This window comes from Denticeps clupeoides, chromosome 10 (assembly GCF_900700375.1).
Source record: "Denticeps clupeoides chromosome 10, fDenClu1.1, whole genome shotgun sequence".
Lineage (NCBI taxonomy): Eukaryota > Metazoa > Chordata > Actinopteri > Clupeiformes > Denticipitidae > Denticeps > Denticeps clupeoides.
This window is the reverse complement of record NC_041716.1, coordinates 6,752,306-6,772,933: the sequence shown is the minus strand read 5'-3', so window position 1 is coordinate 6,772,933 and position 20,628 is coordinate 6,752,306. Positions and strand designations below refer to the sequence as shown.

General features: G+C 46.0%; 2 protein-coding genes across 3 annotated transcripts in view; both read right to left on the bottom strand.

Moving 5' to 3' along the window:
- Positions 1-1,098: 1,098 nt before the first annotated feature.
- prdm2a (PR domain containing 2, with ZNF domain a) lies at positions 1,099-8,913 on the bottom strand. Its single transcript, XM_028994830.1, has 3 exons — positions 8,790-8,913; positions 7,308-7,372; positions 1,099-7,123 (listed from the first exon to the last, which is right to left on the bottom strand). The coding sequence occupies exons 2-3, from the start codon at positions 7,324-7,326 to the stop codon at positions 2,544-2,546; spliced, it is 4,599 nt and encodes a 1,532-aa protein (XP_028850663.1). The 5' UTR covers positions 7,327-7,372; positions 8,790-8,913; the 3' UTR covers positions 1,099-2,543.
- A 5,589-nt stretch (positions 8,914-14,502) lies between these two features.
- Positions 14,503-20,628, bottom strand: part of pdpn (podoplanin) — a 9,735-nt gene continuing 3,609 nt past the window's right edge. Inside the window, exons 2-5 of one of the 2 annotated variants that reach the window (XM_028993941.1) lie at positions 18,384-18,836; positions 18,158-18,266; positions 16,865-16,901; positions 14,503-16,107 (exon numbers count right to left, since the gene is read on the bottom strand). In XM_028993941.1, the coding sequence (XP_028849774.1) occupies positions 16,048-16,107; positions 16,865-16,901; positions 18,158-18,266; positions 18,384-18,836 (659 nt within the window). In that variant the 3' untranslated portion in view covers positions 14,503-16,047. The remainder of the gene's footprint in view (positions 16,108-16,864; positions 16,902-18,157; positions 18,267-18,383; positions 18,837-20,628) is intronic. The other variant, XM_028993942.1, reaches the window with a different exon arrangement.

Sequence of the window (20,628 nt, the reverse complement as noted above, 5' to 3'; positions counted from 1 at the left end):
GCAGCCTGGTTCCAAACCTCATCGTCTATACACTCTTCGAGTGCAGCTTTGTTTAGCATTCAGGGTTGTGCGAAAGCATCTAATTCCAGTTGGGATTTAATTTCCCGTCAATGCAGTCAAGAGCATGAGCGATGGACCCTATGTCGAGGCAGAAAGAAAGACAGCGTTATCTTTGGGGTGGAGACGTGTGTTTATACATTCTCCCGCTTTCTCCTTAAGAGGGGCGGAGTGTTGGACAAATGGGAGAAGAACATGATTCAAAGTGCAGTTGGAGCACGAAGGAGCCTCATTTCCTCCCAGCGTCTTCGAACAGGTCTCGCGAAGGAGGCATAATCTGACGTGCTGCAGCGGAAACAACTCGCACCTTAATTGATTAGCCATTCGCCAAAGGGCTGATCCGTTTTTGTTCTTAAGATGATTCGTAGTGTTTACAGAACACAGTACTGATGGAAAGCACTTGACTGCAGAGCCCCACTTGTCAAAGTTTCCTGTCAAGCCAAATGTTTAAATAGTTTTTTAAAAAAAGAATTGCATGGTGTGCAATTTGTGCCAGATAGCAACGTTTAATGGGAAACAATATTAACCACACAATGTTTTATTGATGTTCTAAGCTGGTAAATATATTTTCAATCTTTTGATGGCTTACCACCTTACACATGATGGCTTAGCTGGTGTTACCAGCTAAATGGACATTTCATGATGGACATGTCATGTTTTAGTCCAAAAAATAACCCAGGACAATCATAACTGGCTAAAACGAGTGGTCAGTTTTATGAGAAAATTGCTGATGAACACTTCTTGGGAAAATTCAGTAAGGGCAATCCAAAATATTTTGGCCCAAATGTGTAGGCATGTAGTAGTCTAGTGTACTGTACTAGTGTAGTCCGTTTTTACTCTTCAATCCTGGCATGGTGATGCAAGACAAAAACTGTTGAGGAATCTTTACTCTTACTGTGGATGAAGTGCACCCCCAAATGGCCACTTTTGTACATTTTCAGTTTTAAAAAATTATATAAGTACCAAAAGTACTAAAAGTTCATTTACCAGCTGAACAGGGTGTTAGTAGCATATCGCCTAGAAATCAAATGAAACCATATATTACTTCAGTCTCCATTTATTTCAAACACTCAAAGGGGGAGAAATATTAAAACATACTGATTTAACACCATTGTAAGATGAGATCTCAGACAAGAGGCAAGATTTACATCAGTCACGTCATTGTTTAAAACTACACTTTTGAGAGCAGGGTGAGTCCTACCACAATTTTACAAGGTGCAAATGTTTATCTGTCAAAGAGAAATGAACAGAGACAGAGCACAATCCCTCCAGATTCTGAGAATGTATCAGAAAAGATTATTCACCCAGGTAAGATCTACAGTAACTTCACAGGAGAATTGACATTTTTTAATAGGAGAATTGACATTTTTCGCATTTCGGCAACTAACATTTCCATTTAAGTTCCGACTCAAATTTTGGTTACATCCTTTCTGTTACAAGTACTTGACCTTCAGCTTATCTTAAGGTGCCATAAATTAATACATAACAAAAGTAACAGTCACACAATTTTCACTTTTTTGTGTCATAATTAAATGAGAAAGGGTTTTTAAACCTCAATATAAAACAAGTTCCATTCAAACTGTCCAGATATAACGGGCCTGTCTATATAACTTCCATTATATGGAATAAAATCAAAGTACCATAGAAGAAAAAGCCACATAAAATAAATTACAGGGTTCAGTCAAAAATTCATCTATTATTAAATGTCACAGTTATTTAAGAATTACATGTCACACAATAAACTTCTTTTTTTTTTTTTAAACTTGATTTAGGTTTTCACAAAAACCCTGAAAACCAACAGGAGGCATATGATGTGCTTCCCAAGTAATACAACGTAACAGGTAATCTGATCATAAACAAGCACAGACATTTCAAAATCTTCAAACGTGGTACAGAATCCTGGCTTAACGTACACACAAACATTTTGTAAACCTGTAACATGCATTAAGTGACAAGACAAGAAATTCCAGGTTCTACATAAAACAACTCAGGACAGGTTCCTCGGACTACTGTAAAATCTATACAGGATGATTGCCAAGTTCTGTATATTAACCTTTTCTTTGTACCAACCAAGCCCAAGACATTTGAACTATAACATTTGCTTTAGATTGTTAAATTTTTAAATGACAATTTCAGTTCACATATTCATGATAACAAAAATAGTAAAGTGCATGGCAAAATAAAATATTAATACAAACGATAACCTAGGCAACTTCGAAAACAAAACACAGGGAGTCGAACTGTAACACTCAACCCTGTGCATCACAGTTAACCTTCTCTTTCATCTTACCCTGTATTCCTCAGAATTCCAGCGGTGCAGTAAACGGTCTTTTCACATTCCAGAAAACTCTTGAGGTTGTGTGTGCTTCCTATTCACTTCCAGAAGATACAGGACGTCAACAGTGGATAATGGCAGGAGGTAATCAATATCAAGCTATACAACGAGAGTCAACTATGTCTCTATGTGTTTGATCTCAGGCGAAGCATCACTTCTTCGTGTTTAGGTCGAGGTGTGTATCCTTGGGATCCGAGCCGCCTCCCCTATCTGGAAGCGCAGCGCCAGTGCCTGTCTGCTGCAGACTGCGTGTGATGGGACCACCGACTCGCTCCCGCACCCTGGCAGAGACCCGCTCGTCCCTCTTGGGCTGTGTCTTCGTCTCTGGAAAATTCTGCGGAGGCGGGACCTCCCTGACCAGGCACTGCATATTCATGCCTTCCCACTGCGAGGAGTTACACTTCGACATTGGGGAGAGTATGGTCAGTTTTGGGGGTCCTTGTTGTGGATGAAGGTTCATCTTTGCCAAGGGTTTGCTTTTCTTGCTGGGGTGAACTGTAGAGGTTGCCAGTAGGGCTGGTCTCTTCATGCCAAACTGCTGAGAAGACAGGCTTTTGACCTTGCTCATGTGAGATTTAAGTGACAGGCTGCCATTATTTGTCAGGCCTGGGTTGAGATTCTTCGTTTTCCCCAAGGCTCTAGGACCCTGGTCGGACCCATGCTTGGTTAAAGCATCGCTCCGTCTGCGGATGTTGCCATTGTTCTCCTGTGTGAGGGGCATTCGACTCCTCCTCTTCCTGGACCTTTTAGACATCGGCTTGCTTGGGCAACCGAGGGCAACGTGCTTGGTGAGGCTGGCCCGGTAAGTGAACTCTCTGCCGCAGTGCGGACAGACGTGGACATCTTGATCATCCTCCACAACAGCGGAGCTTCTCTTTATCATGGCCACTTTGCTCCTCTGCGAGACTGCCTTCTGGACCAACTGGGCTTTCCTCTTACTCAGTGCACTGAGCTTTAATTTTGAAGGGGGTTCTGGACCGAAGCCGAGCCTTTTCGCTTGGCACGTCTTTCGGGAGACATTATGTCGGACGTTGACTGCTAAGGTAGGGGACAGCACCCCGTTTTGAGCTTTCGCAAACTGTTTAAGTGGAATGGGGTTCTTCTTAGGCGTGTAGCGTTTTTTGTCGCTGGCGTTTGCGCATGCCAGAATATGCTTGTGAAGTTCTGGCATGTTGTCAAAGCTCTTTCCGCACTTGGTGCAGCGAATGGCTGTGCTGAATGTCTGTGGGATGTTGTGGGTGGTGAAGTTGGTAGCGGAGGCCACTGAGCCGCCTGGACTGCGGTTATGGTACGGAAACGGAGGAGGCTTGAAGCTCGGGTAGTGCTGGTTTTTGCCAAGGCGCACGTCAGGACTTTTTGGTTTACCCACCTCAGAGGCCATGATCTTTATAGTCGTGTAGAGTTCTTCAGTTGAGTGGTCATAGTTGTCGTCATTGTCTTCTTCTTCTTTCTTTGGGGCTTTTTTACGACTGGACCGACCACCTTCCTGTGGAGTGCTAACTGCCAAGGCAACGTTGTTGTCTTTAACAAATGGACTGTTGTAGTTCTGGGGCCTCAGCTTTCCATCCTCAACCTCTGTGTAAGAACAGGTCTGACCAGGATGCAAGTCCTTCTGATGTTGCTGTAGGTTGCACAGGAAGGCAAACTCTTTTGAGCACAACGAGCAGACGTAAATGTTACCAATACCATGGTAACTGGACCGATGCTCCAGGAATAGCTTGGCACTCTCAAACAGCTGAACACAGAACTCACACTTGAATGGCCAGTCTTCTGAATGCTCACTTATGTGGTGGGTCAGCTGTTTTATCGACTGAAAAGGCTTCTCACAGACATTGCATACAAAACTATTACAGAGCGGATACACTTGAGATGTCTCATCTTTGACAACTTTGTCTTCTGATGTGCTAACCAAATTTTCACAGTGATTCGTAGAGGATGCCACAGAGAAGCCAAGTGGCTCTTCGAGGTTTCTAGATTCTTCCTTGATTGGGGCAGAATCATGGGAGGGTGCTGACATCTCAGTCACAGAGACCTCTTCTGTGGGAGATAAAGTGAGGGCAGTTGATTTTACGGGCTGCTCAGCTGTAATGACAGGTTCCAGTGTTTGAAAAAGGGGCATGGATTGCCCTTGCTCCAAGCCATCAAGGACCATTTTTCCATATGGGGATTCAACAGGGTTACTGGTGAACACAGGGACAAACGTCTCTGAGGACTCTAAAGAGACTGTACATTCTATTACAACCGCATTTGGAATAATGCTATAAGAATGAATGCTAGATTCATTAACAGACACCGTAGGAGTGAATGTCTGAACTTGGGCAATTGGAATGACCGAATTTGCACAAGGGACTGTCTGTGTTATTTCAGCAACAGATTGCCCTTCGATTAATGGCTGACTTCTTGACTCCAGAACTGTCTCAGATGTTATGCCAGGGATTCCCAAACAAGTGGAGGCGGCGTTTGCCCAGTCAGTCAGCAACGGAATAGCCCCGTTCTCCCCCAGTAGCGCCTGGTCTATACCAACACCTGCCGTACTGATGGACATTTCTGGCGAGAGCAAGGAGAACGATGGCTGGATGCTAGAAGAGGTGGGAATAGGGTTTGCAGATGTTACTGTGATCAGCGGTGAAGAAATGAATGGCAGTATTGGAGGAGGTGGCGTTGGGGAACAGAGGATTGGCGAGTAGGGAGAAAGAGGGTGAATAGTAACCGGGGTGAGAGAAGGGGGCGAGGAATGAAATGTGGTTGTGGGGAGAGGAAGTTCAACTACAAGTGGTTCTGGGGTACTGGGAACTGTGCTGGTGGTTGTAACTATAGCTACGTCTGTTACTATAGATGGTATATTTGCAATCTCATCCCCTGCTGCACTGACCCCCACATATTCATTCCTTAATACTTTCTGTAGTATGCTGGAGTTTGGCTTGGACTTCTTTAACTGGCCCGGACTGACTGTGCTTCCTGCGGTTTCCATATCGGTTTCTGTATATTTGCGGTGCATACTCAAATCCAGGACAGCTTCTTCTAGATCTTCGCTGTTCTCTTTCTTGCTCACAGCACTGGAAAGGTCTAATGGCTGCTGGTTACAGGAGTCACCGCCAGTTCTTGTTTCAAGCCATTCTAAAGGCGTAAAATGTACGGGCTCCAACGCTTTTGTGTGCAGACATCCTCGGTCACCTTTAGTGGTTAAGCCTAGAGGAGGAGAGCTGCAGTGTCTTTCTAACTGTGGAGAAACGTCTGTTGATACAGAAGAGTTTTGCTGAGGGGAGTTCGGAGGTGGTCCTGTCCTCCTCTTGAACCGGTTCGATCCAATGGGCAAAACTGTAAGGGACAATGGGGATCCGAGTTTGTGGCTGTCTGAGATCAGGGTAAATGTGGGTTTACTTCCATCATGAGACTGCAGAAGCTGTTTCAATTTTGGGGACAAATAAACAGTCTTGTCCTTTCGGAAGGCAAGAGAGTCCAAGGGCTGTGGAAGAATGGTCCCCACAAGGGTAGACGATGATGAGAACGACGTTGAAAAAGAGTCAGGTAACGAAGCTGCAGTCAGAATAGGCTCAGACTCCAGCTCTGTTTTAATTTGAGGCAGAAGCGGTGGTGTGGCGGTCCTGCGCTTCACCTCAGGTTGACCTGTTGCGGCGCCTGGGGTTGTCTGTAATTTAAGAGCTTGTGATATCTGGGCTGGGCTGATGACCAGAGAGTCGAGGCCTATGATGGTGGCCGACCCAGAGTTCACCTCAACAACCTCACAGTTGCTGACGGCGCTTGTTGACACAATCTTCCCATCTATGTAGAAACTGAGGTTCTCCGAGATGTTGCTAGAGATGTCAACCATATACTCCTCTTCACGCTCAGTCTCTTCATTGGCAAAGCAAGGTGGTGGGCTTGTGGCTGGAGAAGCCTGTGCTGAGTCTGCAGGTGGAAGTTTTTCTGCTTGTGACTGCTGTTGGATCAACCCCTTCTTGCAGATGCCTTTGGGCAGGAGATGGCGCTCATGAACCCTGCGCTGGTGACGCCGCAGGTTGGTGTGCGTCCCAAAGGCCTTCTTGCAGAACTTGCAAATATGAGAACCCTTCCGCTCTTCGCTGTCTCCCAAACCCCTCCTTTGGTCCGCCTCAGTCAAACCAAGCTTCCCAGACGCGACTGAAAGAGAGCATAGCCTTTTCTTCTCACCGTTATGCCTCCTCTCATGCCTTCGACGACTAAACTGCGAACCGAACACCTTGGAGCCGTACCTGCACTTAAACACGTGGCTGTGACAAGGTGTGGCGGTGTGGATGTGCAAGTGACGCTCTAGACCCTGCCTAGTCATAAAGCATCTTTGGCAATGATGGCAAGGAAAGGCGTGCACCCCCTCTGGGTCCACGTCTGGGTCATAGTCAGGGTCAAGTTCGTCCTCTGCCGCCGGTAAATCACGCGCAGTGTTTTCGGCGACTTGCACGCTTGTAGGTGACGGTGTTTCACCCTGAATGCTGGCTTCCACGGCGACCGTGTCAGGTGCAGCGAGACAGCTTTCTGACGGTGGCTGGTTTGGTTCTTCCCCACAGGTTTCAGCTACTGTTTTCCCCTCTGCTTCGTCCCCCTCTTCTTTGTCAATTCCTTCCTTATCCATCACAGAGACACAGAAAAACGCCGGCTCCTTGGTCTGTCCAGTTGGGCTGGGCTGCAGCACTACACCCTGCTGCAGATCTTGTGTTGAGAGGGGGGTAAGTGTTTCTGCCTTTACAGCGACAACTGGACAGAAGAAAATCACATATTACACATACAGCACGTATGCTTCCTTTGTGAAATAGTAGCTTGAAATAAAGGATGATAAAAAATATCACAAACATATTTTCCTGAAAACAGATTGAGGTTAAACTAAAACAATGGTGCTCAGGCATCTGCAGAATAATCCATTAAAATAATCCATTCTTACCATTCTCAAAGTCGCACATCTCTGGTGTAACAGTCTGTTCAAGCCGGTTTTTGTACACCTTACACCTGCAAGAGGACATATTTACATTTTTTCACATGCAATTATTTGGACTAGACTATATAAAAATGCTCCGACATGAATACATTCTTAAGCGTTGCAACGACCGTCACCAGAGGCATGGTCCACGTGTTTGGGTGTAGCTCTGTGAATTTAGGTGACAGGTGACAAACCACTATAACAAAAGCCGCTCTCCATAAACCAGGGCATCGTCCTCACCTGCTTCTATGACATTTCATAATCGAGACAAAAGTTGTAAACAAAGTCCTCATGCTTCGTGACCCTGAGCCTGGGGAAAACGCAGCCATCTGCATTTAAGGTATTTATCAGGCGCCCTTATCCAGAGGGCAGTGGCGGGGCAGTGGTGGCCTAGCGGTTAAGGAAGCGGCCCCGTAATCAGCAGGTTGCCGGTTCGAATCCCGGTCCGCCAAGGTGCCACTGAGGTGCCACTGAGCAAAGCACCGTCCCCACACACTGCTCCCCGGGCGCCTGTCATGGCTGCCCACTGCTCACTCAGGGTGATGGGATAAATGCAGAGGACAAATTTCACTGTGTGCACCGTGTGCTGTGCTGCTGTATATCACATGTGACAATCACATCACTTATTATTATTAGAGCAACTTACGGTCGGTAGTGACAGGGGCAACTCAGGGTTAAGTGTCTTGCTCAGGGACACACAGTGCTACCCACTAGGCTACTATCACCCTACCTGACCTCAGCAAGCAAGAGGCCTTTTGTTTACATCGGGAAGGCATGTGTGCAAAGAAGAAGAAAAAAAAACACCTACTTTGCGCATGCGTCTGAAATATGTATTCGTATTCATGCAAGATTAACATTAGATGTTGGCCTATTATTAGACACTGTCTGCTAAAATGAGTGGTGCCAGGACGCTCTGCTAAAAAAATATATATATAAAAATTCAACCCAGGCTGTCGTCTTATGGCCGCATCCAACAGCTCCCTGTCGGCGCGATAATCGCAGAGGAGAAGGAGCTGCGACAAGATCCGCGTCGCTGCGCGCATTGCGTTTCCAGCCCGTGCGCCGACGTGGGGCGAGGAAACGGAACGCGTGTTGCGTTGCACCAGCCATGCAACGACTGCATCGCCACATGTTGCGGCCGCAGCTCTTTAAACGCAGCCCCCGTCGTCGCGGCGTGGAAGGTCACTCGCGACGGGAGGCGCTGCAGCCTCCTCATCACCGGGCCATATACGTCCTCCGTGCCAATATTAAACACTATAAAACTGCTGTCGTTAAGAAAAGACGAGAAAAAAAAAAAGAGAACGCGTTGCATTCCCGCGCCTGGCTGTCGCGCTGTCAATCCGCTGGCGGCTAGGCTAACTGGCAGGCTAAAGCTGCGCCAGCTTTACTCGGGCTTTACTCCACGGCGACGGATCCGCGTCGAGAGTTCGGCCGCGGGCGGCTCACCCCGGAGTGCGGGCCCTTCGTCGCGGTCTGTCAGCCCGGGGACCGCCCGTCGTCGCAGCGGCGGCCGCTAGCAGGGAGCTGTCACCGTCAGCCCCATTGTACCAGACGCTGCGGACCACACGTCCCCTCCAGCGCGCATGCGCGGGTCCCCAAGAGACCCCCCCGTCCAGAGGGGAGAGGGGGGGCAGCTGCTTAATGAGCGATCACGTTATTCTGAGATTTCATTGGAAAGACCTGGTACGGTGGTCTGGTCATCGGGGTCGTGAACGTCACTCTACGGCACACAAATAAATTCAAAAATTCTCATTTTATTTGTCGCGTACACGGTCATACACGGTATGATATGCAGTGAAATGCTTTTGCGACTGCTACAGACCTCAGTATTGCAAGAATTGCAAGTATTCGAGTCGAACCAATATGCAAATATTGCAAACATAACCAAATATTACAATTTAAAACATAAAATATGTGTAACAGGTAGGGTGGAGGTGTGCAAATGTGTGCAAAATTCTGGGGGACTGAGTCCAGAAGTGATTGACAGTGCTGGAGTGAATTAGAGTTCTGCCCTATGTAGTGTAAAGTAGTTTGCAGTTATTTGGGGCTTCAACATATACAAAGATCTAAATAATAATGGAGCACTTTCAGAATTAGTTTATTGTCTGAATTTATTTGTTTGTTTGTTTATTGTCTGAATTTGTTCATGTCTCAGGCCAGACAAATAGGTTTTAACTTTTTTTGTTTGTTTGTTTGTTTATCCAAAAGTAACTGTAGTTATTAAACTCATTAACGCCAGTCCCATGAGGTGATGGAAACCATTGCGCACCGTAATGTTGCATAATGATCTCCCCCAAACGGCTAACGCAGAGCAAGCAATCACCTGGAACATGTTTTTTTTTTTCAAGATTTCTGAAAGCTAATGCAGTAATATTTGTGAATACAATCTCCATAACTTTTTTTATATGGCATGAACTCGATGTATGCCGTGTTCATATGACCTTAACTGAGCTCATTCAGTTTACTAGTTTGTTACATGACGCATTTATGTGGTCAGAGCTCTGGCTGTGCTGGCACGTCGCCTTTGCAAAGTCTGGCTGTATTTCATCAAGTGACAGGTGACGTCAGCACATCTCCCCAGTTAGCAGCCACACCCTGAAGAAAAGTCATAAAGCTCTCACTGCGTCTTTCTCAAACGCCTAACTTCATCCTTCGCAAAACGTTTTCAATTCATCGTTCTCATCTTCTACACCCCACCTTAATAATTTTAGTCTTTATTAAGTGCTGTTTAATTTGATTTATTACATTCTACCTCATTATGGGGGGAAAAAAGATGTGTTGATTGACGGTTCAACGTTATAATGCTGCGGATTCATATTACCACTAGAGGGCGGCGCAGTTAAATTCATCTCATTTAATGAATCTGCTGGTGTTGAAAATCGAACTCGGGGACATTTGTTTTAAAACGAAAAGTATATTAATTTACGGAGACTTTGAAGGAAGAAATAATAAAGGTTGTTTTCTTGGTTTCCATTCAGTATTTTCAGTATGAGTATGTCTCTCTAATCTACATGTGATGTGAATGGATGTAAGTGTCACTTTGTCTGAGAATAATCTGTAAAAAAAAAATTCAGTGTGTTGCACAGGGGCGCAATATTAGTTACTGTGATGTTTAGGCATTATGGCATCGTGGGCGATTTAATATCACCAGCAGCACAACATGGCTGGCTGGCCATGTGAGCCAAATACAGGTCTTCTGAATATGAATGCAAAACTTGTTTTATTGAGCCACTCGTGTGACTCTATCCTTTGCTGTGCTGTGCACAAAATGACAAATTTAACTCAAAGGGAACTCTTTACCGAATGCCTGTGCTAGATTTACAGCCATCAATCTTCAGTGCTGCACAATTGTCTATAGTCACAACTAGACATTTTGCATTAATGTTGCACCTACACCCATGGACCCGTATCCACCCTCACACATAGTGAACATACAGAACATTCCTTCACAAAGAGAGAAAAACACGTCTTCTTCTTCCCCTCTTGACTGCTCCCGTTAGGGGTCTCCACAACGTCGACCATTCAATTGACTTGGCAAAATTTTTACGCCGGATGCCCTTCCTGACGCAACCCTCCAAATCCTCCCGGGGTTGGGACCGGCACCGGACCGGAAATACACTCTCACATGTGTCCGCAGAGGCTGGGTTAAGGGAGACACATGTCCACAGTATGTTTCTCAGTGTGTGTATGTGTGGTGTAGTTGTGCACGTGTCCACGTTCTTATGTCCGTTGTTCTGTTCTGGTGACAGGCCTTTGACGGGGCTCCGTTACGGTTCGCTCGTGCTGTTCAGTGTTTATGTGACATTATTGAAGATTTAGGTATAATATGAAGCATTATATCAAATAATGAGTGATGAACATAGCAAAACTGTATAACTAATATAGTAATATTGCTATTGTGCGATCACCTTTCTCAGTGAAATTGAGATTTACATATCAACTCAAAGCTATTGAGCAGATCTTCCTACTGGCAAAAAAGATTAGAGATAAATGAGCTTTAAATAATTTGAAACAAAAAATGAACACTGAACACAAACCCCCAGTGTTTCAAAGGAGATGTGACTGGTGTCAGCCCTGTAAACCCATCGGCAGGTTTTTTTAAGCACCGATTCCACGTATGTTTGCCTGGTTGAGATTTCCATCATCCGTGCTCATTTTGTTGCTCATGAGGGTGTCGTTTCCCTGGACTAGGGGTGTAAATGTTTGAGGGGTGATGGGGATGCAGGCTGGTGCCAGCTCCATGTGGCGCGGAAGTGCCATGTTCATGCGACACACAATGGCACACAATGTTTAAGGCTGAACAAAGGCGACTTCTGAGGGGGCACATGTGTCATAGGACATAGATGAATGTTCCCAGCCGATGTGACACAAAGCGAGTTCTCTCACCCTCATTCGTTGCACACATAAACTCTTTAACATCCCAGGACACCAGATGTGCCTCCAGTGGTCCTTCTCTGGTGTCCATTGTCACTCGCTCTCCGGGCCCGTGGTGGCTACACAGCACGTACGGAACAGTCCGTCTCCTACACACACAGCTGTCTCTCAGGCTCAAGCATCTGGTCCTACATTCCCTCCGTGACAAAAGGATCTCACATGTTCACCCACACACACACATACATACATACAGAGGGTATAAACACCACCCACCCGTCTCAGCGCAAGGTGCTGAACTTGCACAAATTCAAGGGCGAGCGCACAAACTGCACGACGCGCAGACAGGCTTCAGATGCGTTGGGCTGCAGTCGTTTGGAAGGAGCCAATCATCTAAACACATTCAAAATGCCACCAAATCACAATAATTTAGTAATATGTAATAGACAGTATAGTGTAATGTATATGTATATGTAAAGCCCTATTTAATAACAAGTCTGACTCACCTCATACACTTGTCTTTGTCAAATTGCATGTTTACATTATACCAGGTGAAGATTTTTTTCATGACTTGCAATTCATTTGTAGCAAATCAGGTCAAATCAGATCCCTGGAATCATTAAAGAGAAATAAGACAAAAGCTAAACACAACATTCATTTCTTATATAGCCCATAGGCCAGGGGTTAAGGAAGCGGGCCTTGAAATTAGAAAGTTGCCGGTTCAAATCCCGATCCGCCAAGATGCCACAGAGGTGCAACTGAGCAAAGCACCGTCACCACACACTTCTCGCCGGGCGCCTGTCATGGCTGCCCACTGCTCACTAAGGGTGATAAAATAAAGTGATTGTCACTTGTGATACCCAGCAGCACATTGCACACAGTGACATTTGTCCTCTGCATTTAACCCATCACCCTGGCACCTTGGCGGATCAGGATTCGAACCGGCAACCTTCTGATTACAGGGCCGCTTAAGTGCTAGGTTACCACTGACCCACCACTGGTTAAAAGCAGAGGACACATTTCACTGTGTGCCCCATGTGCTGTGCTGCTATGTAGTAGAATGCCAATCACTTCACTTTCAAATAATCACATACACAATGCCTCAAAGGGCTCAATGATGAAAAGGACTTTGCAGCACCATGCAAAAAATGACACTGCTTGTACAACACTGCCTTGCAGAAACGTGCTATACTTCTATGACTTTTTATAGTAGAAAGTGAAGTGATTCATTGTGAAACGCTGCATCACAGCACACGCTGACACAATGAAATGTGTCCTCTGCTTTTAACCCATCGCCTTAATGGGTTAAACAGGGTTAAAAGTGAAGAGTGGGCACCGGCACCCATGGGGGAGCAGTGTGTGGGGAGAAGTGATGCTAGCATCAAGTGATTTACTTGATGCTACTTTGGCAGTTAGGAATTTGAACCGGCAACCTTCCGAACCGTCTGTTTCCGTACCCGCTAGACCAACCAACCTACCATATTAAGGGTTGGGGGACTCATTAAATGACAAGAAAGTTCATTTAGCAGCCACTGTTCAAGTTTGTGTGAGTAAAATTGACATTTAGAATGTATACCAGGAGAATGCATCAGATTGCTTAGAAGCAGGAAGTGCCGATGACGGCTGGTGACGTATGTATAATGCATCTGATATAATGCTGTTGACAGCGGTTTCCTTTAGCTGTATTAATGACTAATTATAGAATGAAAGTCTATTTTACTTAATTGGCCAATACCACTGAGGTTGTTGTTCTGTGTGAATTAAATTCTTTAATGCATTTGATTTAAAAATAATTGACGAAAACACTAGTTCAGGTCGGTGGAGTGAGATCATAAAATTCTATGTTTAATTTGCTTTATTTGGGGGGGGGGCAATCGTATACTTTGGTTACTTTTTAATGAGATTAAAAGAAAAATGCACTAACATTGAAGGTCACATTCAGCAAGAACATGGACTTTTCCTCTGACACTGAGCCTAAATAACAGAAAGAAAATTCTAGCTGAATAAAGCACTCTGTAACGTCACGTTTGTCACCCCAGATTGGTTTGGGACCGCCGGCTCCTAGCCCTCTCCTCAAAAGCTCCCATTGTTCTCTAGCAGGGGGAGAGTGGAAACATAGAGAGGGAGAGAAGGGGCTCATGTAGCCGAGCCGGGCCGGAGGGCGTTGGGTCGCTGCCTAAAACCAAACAGAGGCCGGCAGTGTGCTCCCGGGTGCCCACCGCCGCTGCCCCGCTGCAGGCCGGCAGCTCCGCTCGGCGATGAAGAGTCCGGCTTCGCTCTGTACTCTGTAACGTGAGCGGGTCCGGATCACCGCTGGTCACGTGACCCTCGTTGTCAAGGCCTGCGGATGGGGGGGGCGTTCGGTGTGCTGGGTGAGAGTGCGGGTTTTACAACTGAAAGCCCAACGGGACAGGGAGGCCCATGCAGCAGACGGCTGGGGGTGGTAGTGTCGGTTGGGCCACGTGTGTAGTGCTGCAATTTAATATCCAGAGCTCAACTTCTCATTTGTGCGTGTCTATTTACCAAAATATGCAGAACAAGACCCGCTTCCTTTGATATTTACTTTGCACTTGTAAGTACTTGATTTATGCCATTCTGTAAAAAATCACATATAGGTGAATAAACAGATGGATACACTATTGGGTGGTAGTAGCCTAGTGGATAACACACTCGCCTATGAACCAGAAGACCCAGGTTCAAATCCTGCTTACTACCATTGTGTCCCTGAGCAAGACACTTAACCCGAAATTGCTCCGGGGGGGACTCAAGAACAGACACGCAGAAGATGTATCAGAACAAATCATTTAGTATGTCCACTTTATTATAATCAACAACAACAAGAAATGAAAACGAGAAGACAAAATTAAATAAAATTACATTGACAATCAGACTGCTAAAATACAGAAAGTGAAATAAAAGGACCAAGAGTGTCGATATATGAGCTGAGAAAAGCATTTGGCAAAAGCATGGCGCGCATTTCGTCGCAAAAACCGTTGCAGTGTCTTAACCTGTCACACATTCAGTGCTCATAGTACAACTCAAGCAAGCACAGCAAAGCTGGGACGGCATCGTTTTTCATGCCCGTTTACAGACCGCTTGGGCTTTGGAAAACACAGGGGGCTTTTTTCCCCCCATCCCAGGGGACGGTTGTTAAAATCCAGTGCAACCGTCAAAATATCCTGGCAAGAACCGTGTCAAAGCGCTGGCACGTCGTCAAAATCAAAAAAAATAAAAAGAAAAGACCACGTCCATTTCTCTAAACTCGTTTATGGCAGTACTAATAATAACAAATTAACACGACCGTCCCGGAGAAATAAGATTTCCCTTAAGAATAAAAAAAAATATGTTTTCTTCGTTACTGTTCACATTAATTTCACATTAATTAATGCAGTTCTTTTAAAACGTCAGATCTTAAAAAAGTGTATCCAGGGAGGGACCAGGGAAAGTGGCAAGCCCCCTTGTGCTGAATTTCACAGACTGGTATTAGGTTTTTATATGTCAGTGTCAAAGCGTTCAAATGAGGCACATGTCATTAACGTGCAGCTAACCCTTGGGAAAGGAGTGTGTGTGTGTGGTGTGTGTGTGCGTGTGTGTGTGTGTGTGTGTGTGTGTGTGTGTGTGAGACGGAGAGAGAGAGCGAGGCGGCTCAAGTTCTGCACTAAAATGGCTTCATATAGTCGCCCAACGCTTGTGGAAGGGGCTGAAGGGAGCATCTGAGAAAAAAAGAGGGATGATGGGGCTCTGCGACTGCTAAATGAAGCTAATGTAATGCTATTGGTTCAGTTTTAGACAAGCAACTGCGGCAGAAAATGTAGTTTCCTGTTGAATGGTATATACACCCTACATAAAAAAGACATAATATATGTATATATATATGCATATATATATTTGGTATTTGTTCTAGGTTCTCCATTCTTAACTCAAAACGAATGTAAACACAGGTCTGAGTTAATAAGGTCGCTGCATTGCTGCCCTTTGTTCTCCCGGCCCAATCCCGATGTTTCCCTTTGTGTCCTCGTTTCCTTCGCAATGCATTTGAAAAAAAAAAAAAAAACGCCCTGAAATTCAGTGTTTCTTCCTGCAGACCACCTTTAGCAGCAGGAGAGGGGAGAACTGGAGAGGTTAGGGGGTGGGGGCGGGTCAGTTTGAGGGTGGGGGCTGGGTAGAGCTGCCCATATCAATGGCTTGGGGGAGGGGGAGGGGTTTCTCTACCCCCTTCTTTTTGTCAACGGTCCGGAGTCCTGGAGAGGTTAGAGTGCTGGTAGCGTATGCTTTATTTAAAAAAAAAAAAAAAAGAAGAAGAAGAAGACAGGAAATGATGTCACTCTGTGCTTCAAAACTTCCAGAACTTCTTTGGTTGTGGCTCCTGTCGCGCTGCTTTCCTCTTCAGGGGCTGTGGAACAGAAGATGGAGGGGTGGAGGATTAATGCTGATTTCCTTCACACACAATCTTACATGCATAGACACACACACATCCTCATAACCTCAGCATTTATTCCTACAGACCACACAACACATACACACATTATTAACATACATTATCTACACATTTATTAACCCACAATCAAGCTCAACAGGACTTCTCATGTACAGAAATCTTCTACTTACATGACTGACACACTACCTGCTGCTTACAGTTGTACAACAAGATTACATTTGAACCAAAGTTACAAAGTGTTACAGCACCTCTAAAGAACACTGATTAGGGGGAAAAGGTCAAGTTATATTTGAGGTAGACAAACAGAAGGAAGATGCTGGACTGAAATGCAGAGTTATGATTGGTTAGGTAGAATCTGAATATAATCACACACAAAAAAAAATATATATATTAACAAGTTCAGAGTCATTATTTCGCCTCGTCTGTCACTTTTTTTCTGTTAGTTACCCAGGATAACTCATCCAACAAGACAGGGTGAGGTTGCCACTCCATTCCAACAGAGAAGTTGGTCTCTAAGTGAGAGATGACCCAATCTGCACTGAAGAGTCCACCACAAATACACAGTTCTCACGTCAATCGGTAGGAGTAGCAACCCTATTGCCTGTCAAGTTGCTGGATGCTGTAACACCATGGCGTTAAATTGACCAAAAAAAAAAAAAAAAAGGGGGGGGGGGGGGGGGGGGGGGGACGACAAAATCAAGGAATGAATTACGCTCTCTGGTTTTTGAGGTTTTCTTTTCTTAGCATTCCTGTGACACAAGAAAGAGATTCCATTAGCCATGCATTTGATCCAGAACATGCTTGGAACCTCAGCAGTGAAAACAATAAAATGTTCTGAAGAGGATATTCTTCCAGCCATGTTAGTCATCTGAATTTAATTGTTCACTTTTGATAATGCTCCATGGATTAAATTCGTTTTTGGCACTTTGTTTTGATGGCAGGGCCAACCACTTCATTACCCTTTTTTTTTATATATGATCACTATTTTCAAACTGGTGCTAGGCACAGCATAATGCAGCAAGCATTGGGCTTTTTAGCTAGCATAAAGTCAAAGGCGACCTTAGGATTTGACATCAAAAGATAAAACGAGAAAAAACTGGTAAGTAGTTATCTGTATCTTGAAGAATGAAAACAACCTGGGTTCAATACCCAGTCAGGGAAGGCTTGTAAAGCTTTTTAGGGTGGTAGTAGCCTAGTAAACCAGAAGACCACAAACGTACAGGTTCAAACCCCATTTACCACCATTTAGCCCCTTTCCGCTGATCTGGGTCCCGTGCCAGTTCCCAATTTTGTAACCAGGGCCGCGCAGAAAAAAAACTATCACCAAACCGGCCCCTAAACTTTGCTGGTCTCATTGTGACATTGTGAGCGGTTGGCAGAGTTATGTGTAGCTTTAGAAGAGAAAGTTCAATAACGTGGAGCGCTCAAGAAATTAAAGCTCCTCTAAATTCAACAAAAATGTAAAAAGTGAACTTAAAGTTTTGATGTAATGGATCCGGATGTCAAATCCTGAGGACGCCTGTGACGTATTATTATGCGGCTCCCGCTGAGCTCCTGTCTAGTGGAAATGCACACCGGAAATGAGGTAATTGCGGCACTGAGCAGGCCCTGTGTGACTGTCCCTGTAACTGCTGATTGTACGTCGCTCTGGACAAGGGCATCTGTTAAATGCCGTAAATGTGAACCACCCCTCCTGTCGCCCAGAACACGATCTTGAACGATGTTCTGAACGCAGTTTCAAATGAGAAGAGCCTGAAGGTTGACACAATACTCCCTCAGTCTTGCTGTTTTAAACCAGCCCACATCAATTTTTTAATGTGCAATCCGCGTTTCTTTGTTCGTCTTGGATCCTACAATAGGGAGCAAGCCCCACGTTCTGCGCATACCGCTGCGCTTAGGGCCAGGCTGTAAACAGAGCCCTATACCTTCAAAAGGCACTCGGGTGTTTGTCGGGTTTTTTTTTCGTCCCAGCGAGGTGCCCAACGACGGTCGAAGCAATACTTACGAGTACTGGCCCATTCTCCGGACCACCACCACCACTACAGCGATGACCACAGCCACGGCGATCAGTGCCCCAATCACAATGCCCACCAGCATGCCTGAAGAGTAGCCATCTGCGGAGGAAAAGAGAGAGATAGAGAGAGAGAGGCAAAAAGACCCTTTTAACGCGTGTCCATCAGAAACGTGCGCAAGTGTCTAATGTGCGTGTGCATTTGCGGGCGTCGCCACACCTTCCACCACAATTCCTTCCTCCTCCGGCGGAGCCGACTCGACCTCGTGCCCTACCACTGACTTGATAATGTCTGTTTCTTCAGGCTGCGATTCGTTCGTGGCCTCTGATGGTGTCTGATCTCCAGGAGTTGGGGTCTCCTCATTTACTCGGGCAGGGGCTTCCGTCTCAGCAGCAGGAGCCTCTGGTTCAGCCGTCGGAGCTTCTGGTGCACCCACTGGAACCTCTGGAGTAGTAGCGGGAGCTTCGTCTGCGATGCCGGGTGCATCTGTAATGGCGTCCGAGTCTCCCGGCATAATTGTGGCGACTTCCGTTTCTGTTTCTGCATCAGCATCAGGCGCAACGGTGGCCTCAGGCGCCGCGGCCTCGGTCACGGCCGGGTTCTCCTCAGCCGCCGCCTCGGCAGCGTCGGTAACTGAACTTACATCAGCCGCTGTGGGCACCACTAACGTACCTGAGGAGAAAAGCAGAAAACAGAAGGGTTGAGGACAGATGGAAAAGAGACATGGGCCAAGAGATAGTTTGAAGCTAAAATCCACACAAAGAGGCGAGGAGAAGGGGGTGAGAGAGGCAGTCAGGAGGTTTCAATCACACAGAAGAAAAAAACGGGGAGGAAACGGTGATAAAATCACATCTGTTAACTTGGTGGAAAGGGAAAAGCTACACATTTCATGACATTATCAGTAACAACTTAGAGACCAAAAATATGAAACATCGCCTCTCGTGTGCAAAAGGCCAATATCTTGGTTCTAATGTGTGACAATCAGCTTGGTCAACTTTCTATCAACTGGCTGAACAGTTTTGGAGGCCATCAATGTTTTTTTATAAATTTCATATATTGTGCACATTTTTTTTTTTTTACTTCCCACTTCGACAAGTGACACGTCGGAATTACAGTTTTCAAAGATCTTCGTTAGTAGCAGCACTATTTAACACCGTGGTGACAAGAAATGGAGAAACAGTCAGTACTGTAGTGGTGGACCATTTATAGATTTAAGATGTACCAAATTTGAGAATTAACACCGCCTTTTGGCTATTTATTTGTTTGTATTCATGTGTCGTATGGACGCCTCCGCGCCACCGAAACTGGAGCGGAATCGTGAGGAGCACTGGCTCAAGACATACTCCCCTTTTCTCAGGCTGAACAGCTAGCTGGTATTTCAGCCTTGGCTCAAGCCTTGGCCTCTTGAGTCAACATTGGCTCACGTTGGTGTATGTGTGTGTGTGTGTGTGTGTGTGTGTGTTTGTATGGGCAACTCAGTGTCTCACAGTCTTCGCTCTCTCAGTCCTTCCCAGCATTTCCACTCCATCCTTCCTTTCTGTCTGATTTCAACATGCCATGGGCAACACATCACTTCCTGTTCCTTTTACCGCTGTCATTACACCACCATTACCTCCACAGCACAATGGGAGGGGCCATGGGCGAGGCAACCATCTGCTTGCTCTCGCTCTCTGTTTTATTAATTTACTGGTCCGTGAAGACGTGTGCACATGTAAACCATATGAGGAACGTCTCCTCCGGCTCCAGCGGCATGGAGGCCTACAGGCCAGAGCGCAGATGGAGAAAGAGCCGGAGACGCCCAGTAAAATAACAGCGGCCTGAGGTCAGGGACGCGCAAGATGACGCGCCGCAAAAGGCGCCCCGAAAGATCTACCGTGGCCATCTGCATCCACCTTCACTCCCTCTTTCTCTGCAGCTTTCTCTCCGGGTTTCTTCCCGTGAGGACGCTCCAGCGGGATGTTCTACCAGGACCTCTTCAAGGACCTAGTGGTGTATTTATCTGGGCGATGCAGCCTTGAAAATTGCCTGTAATTACAGTCCGAGCGGCACTTTTTAGAAACCATTCAACTGCCCCCCTCCACCAAAAATAACCGTAGAGAGCGTGATATCAGGCGTGCGTCTCTACGTTTATAGAATCTGACATCACCCCTTCATAACATTCCTCAATTGTTCTACATCGGCACGGAGCGTAGAACACACACCACCACCACGCCCAATATAACTCCGCAGAAAGCCCCCCGCCCCGAACCAGCAAACAGAGGCTAATTATTCGAAGCGGCTCGGCGTTTGCCCAAACAGTCATTAGCCACGACTGCCACGAACGTCAACAGCAGCCACGCTGGCCGTCCACCGGCATGGGACCTCTTGGCCTGTGGGGGGCAGAGGTGAAAAAAAAAAAAAAAAAGGAGAAGCGCGGCTTTGTTTGTCGGGAATGCTTGTGATGATGATGATGATGATGAAGCGT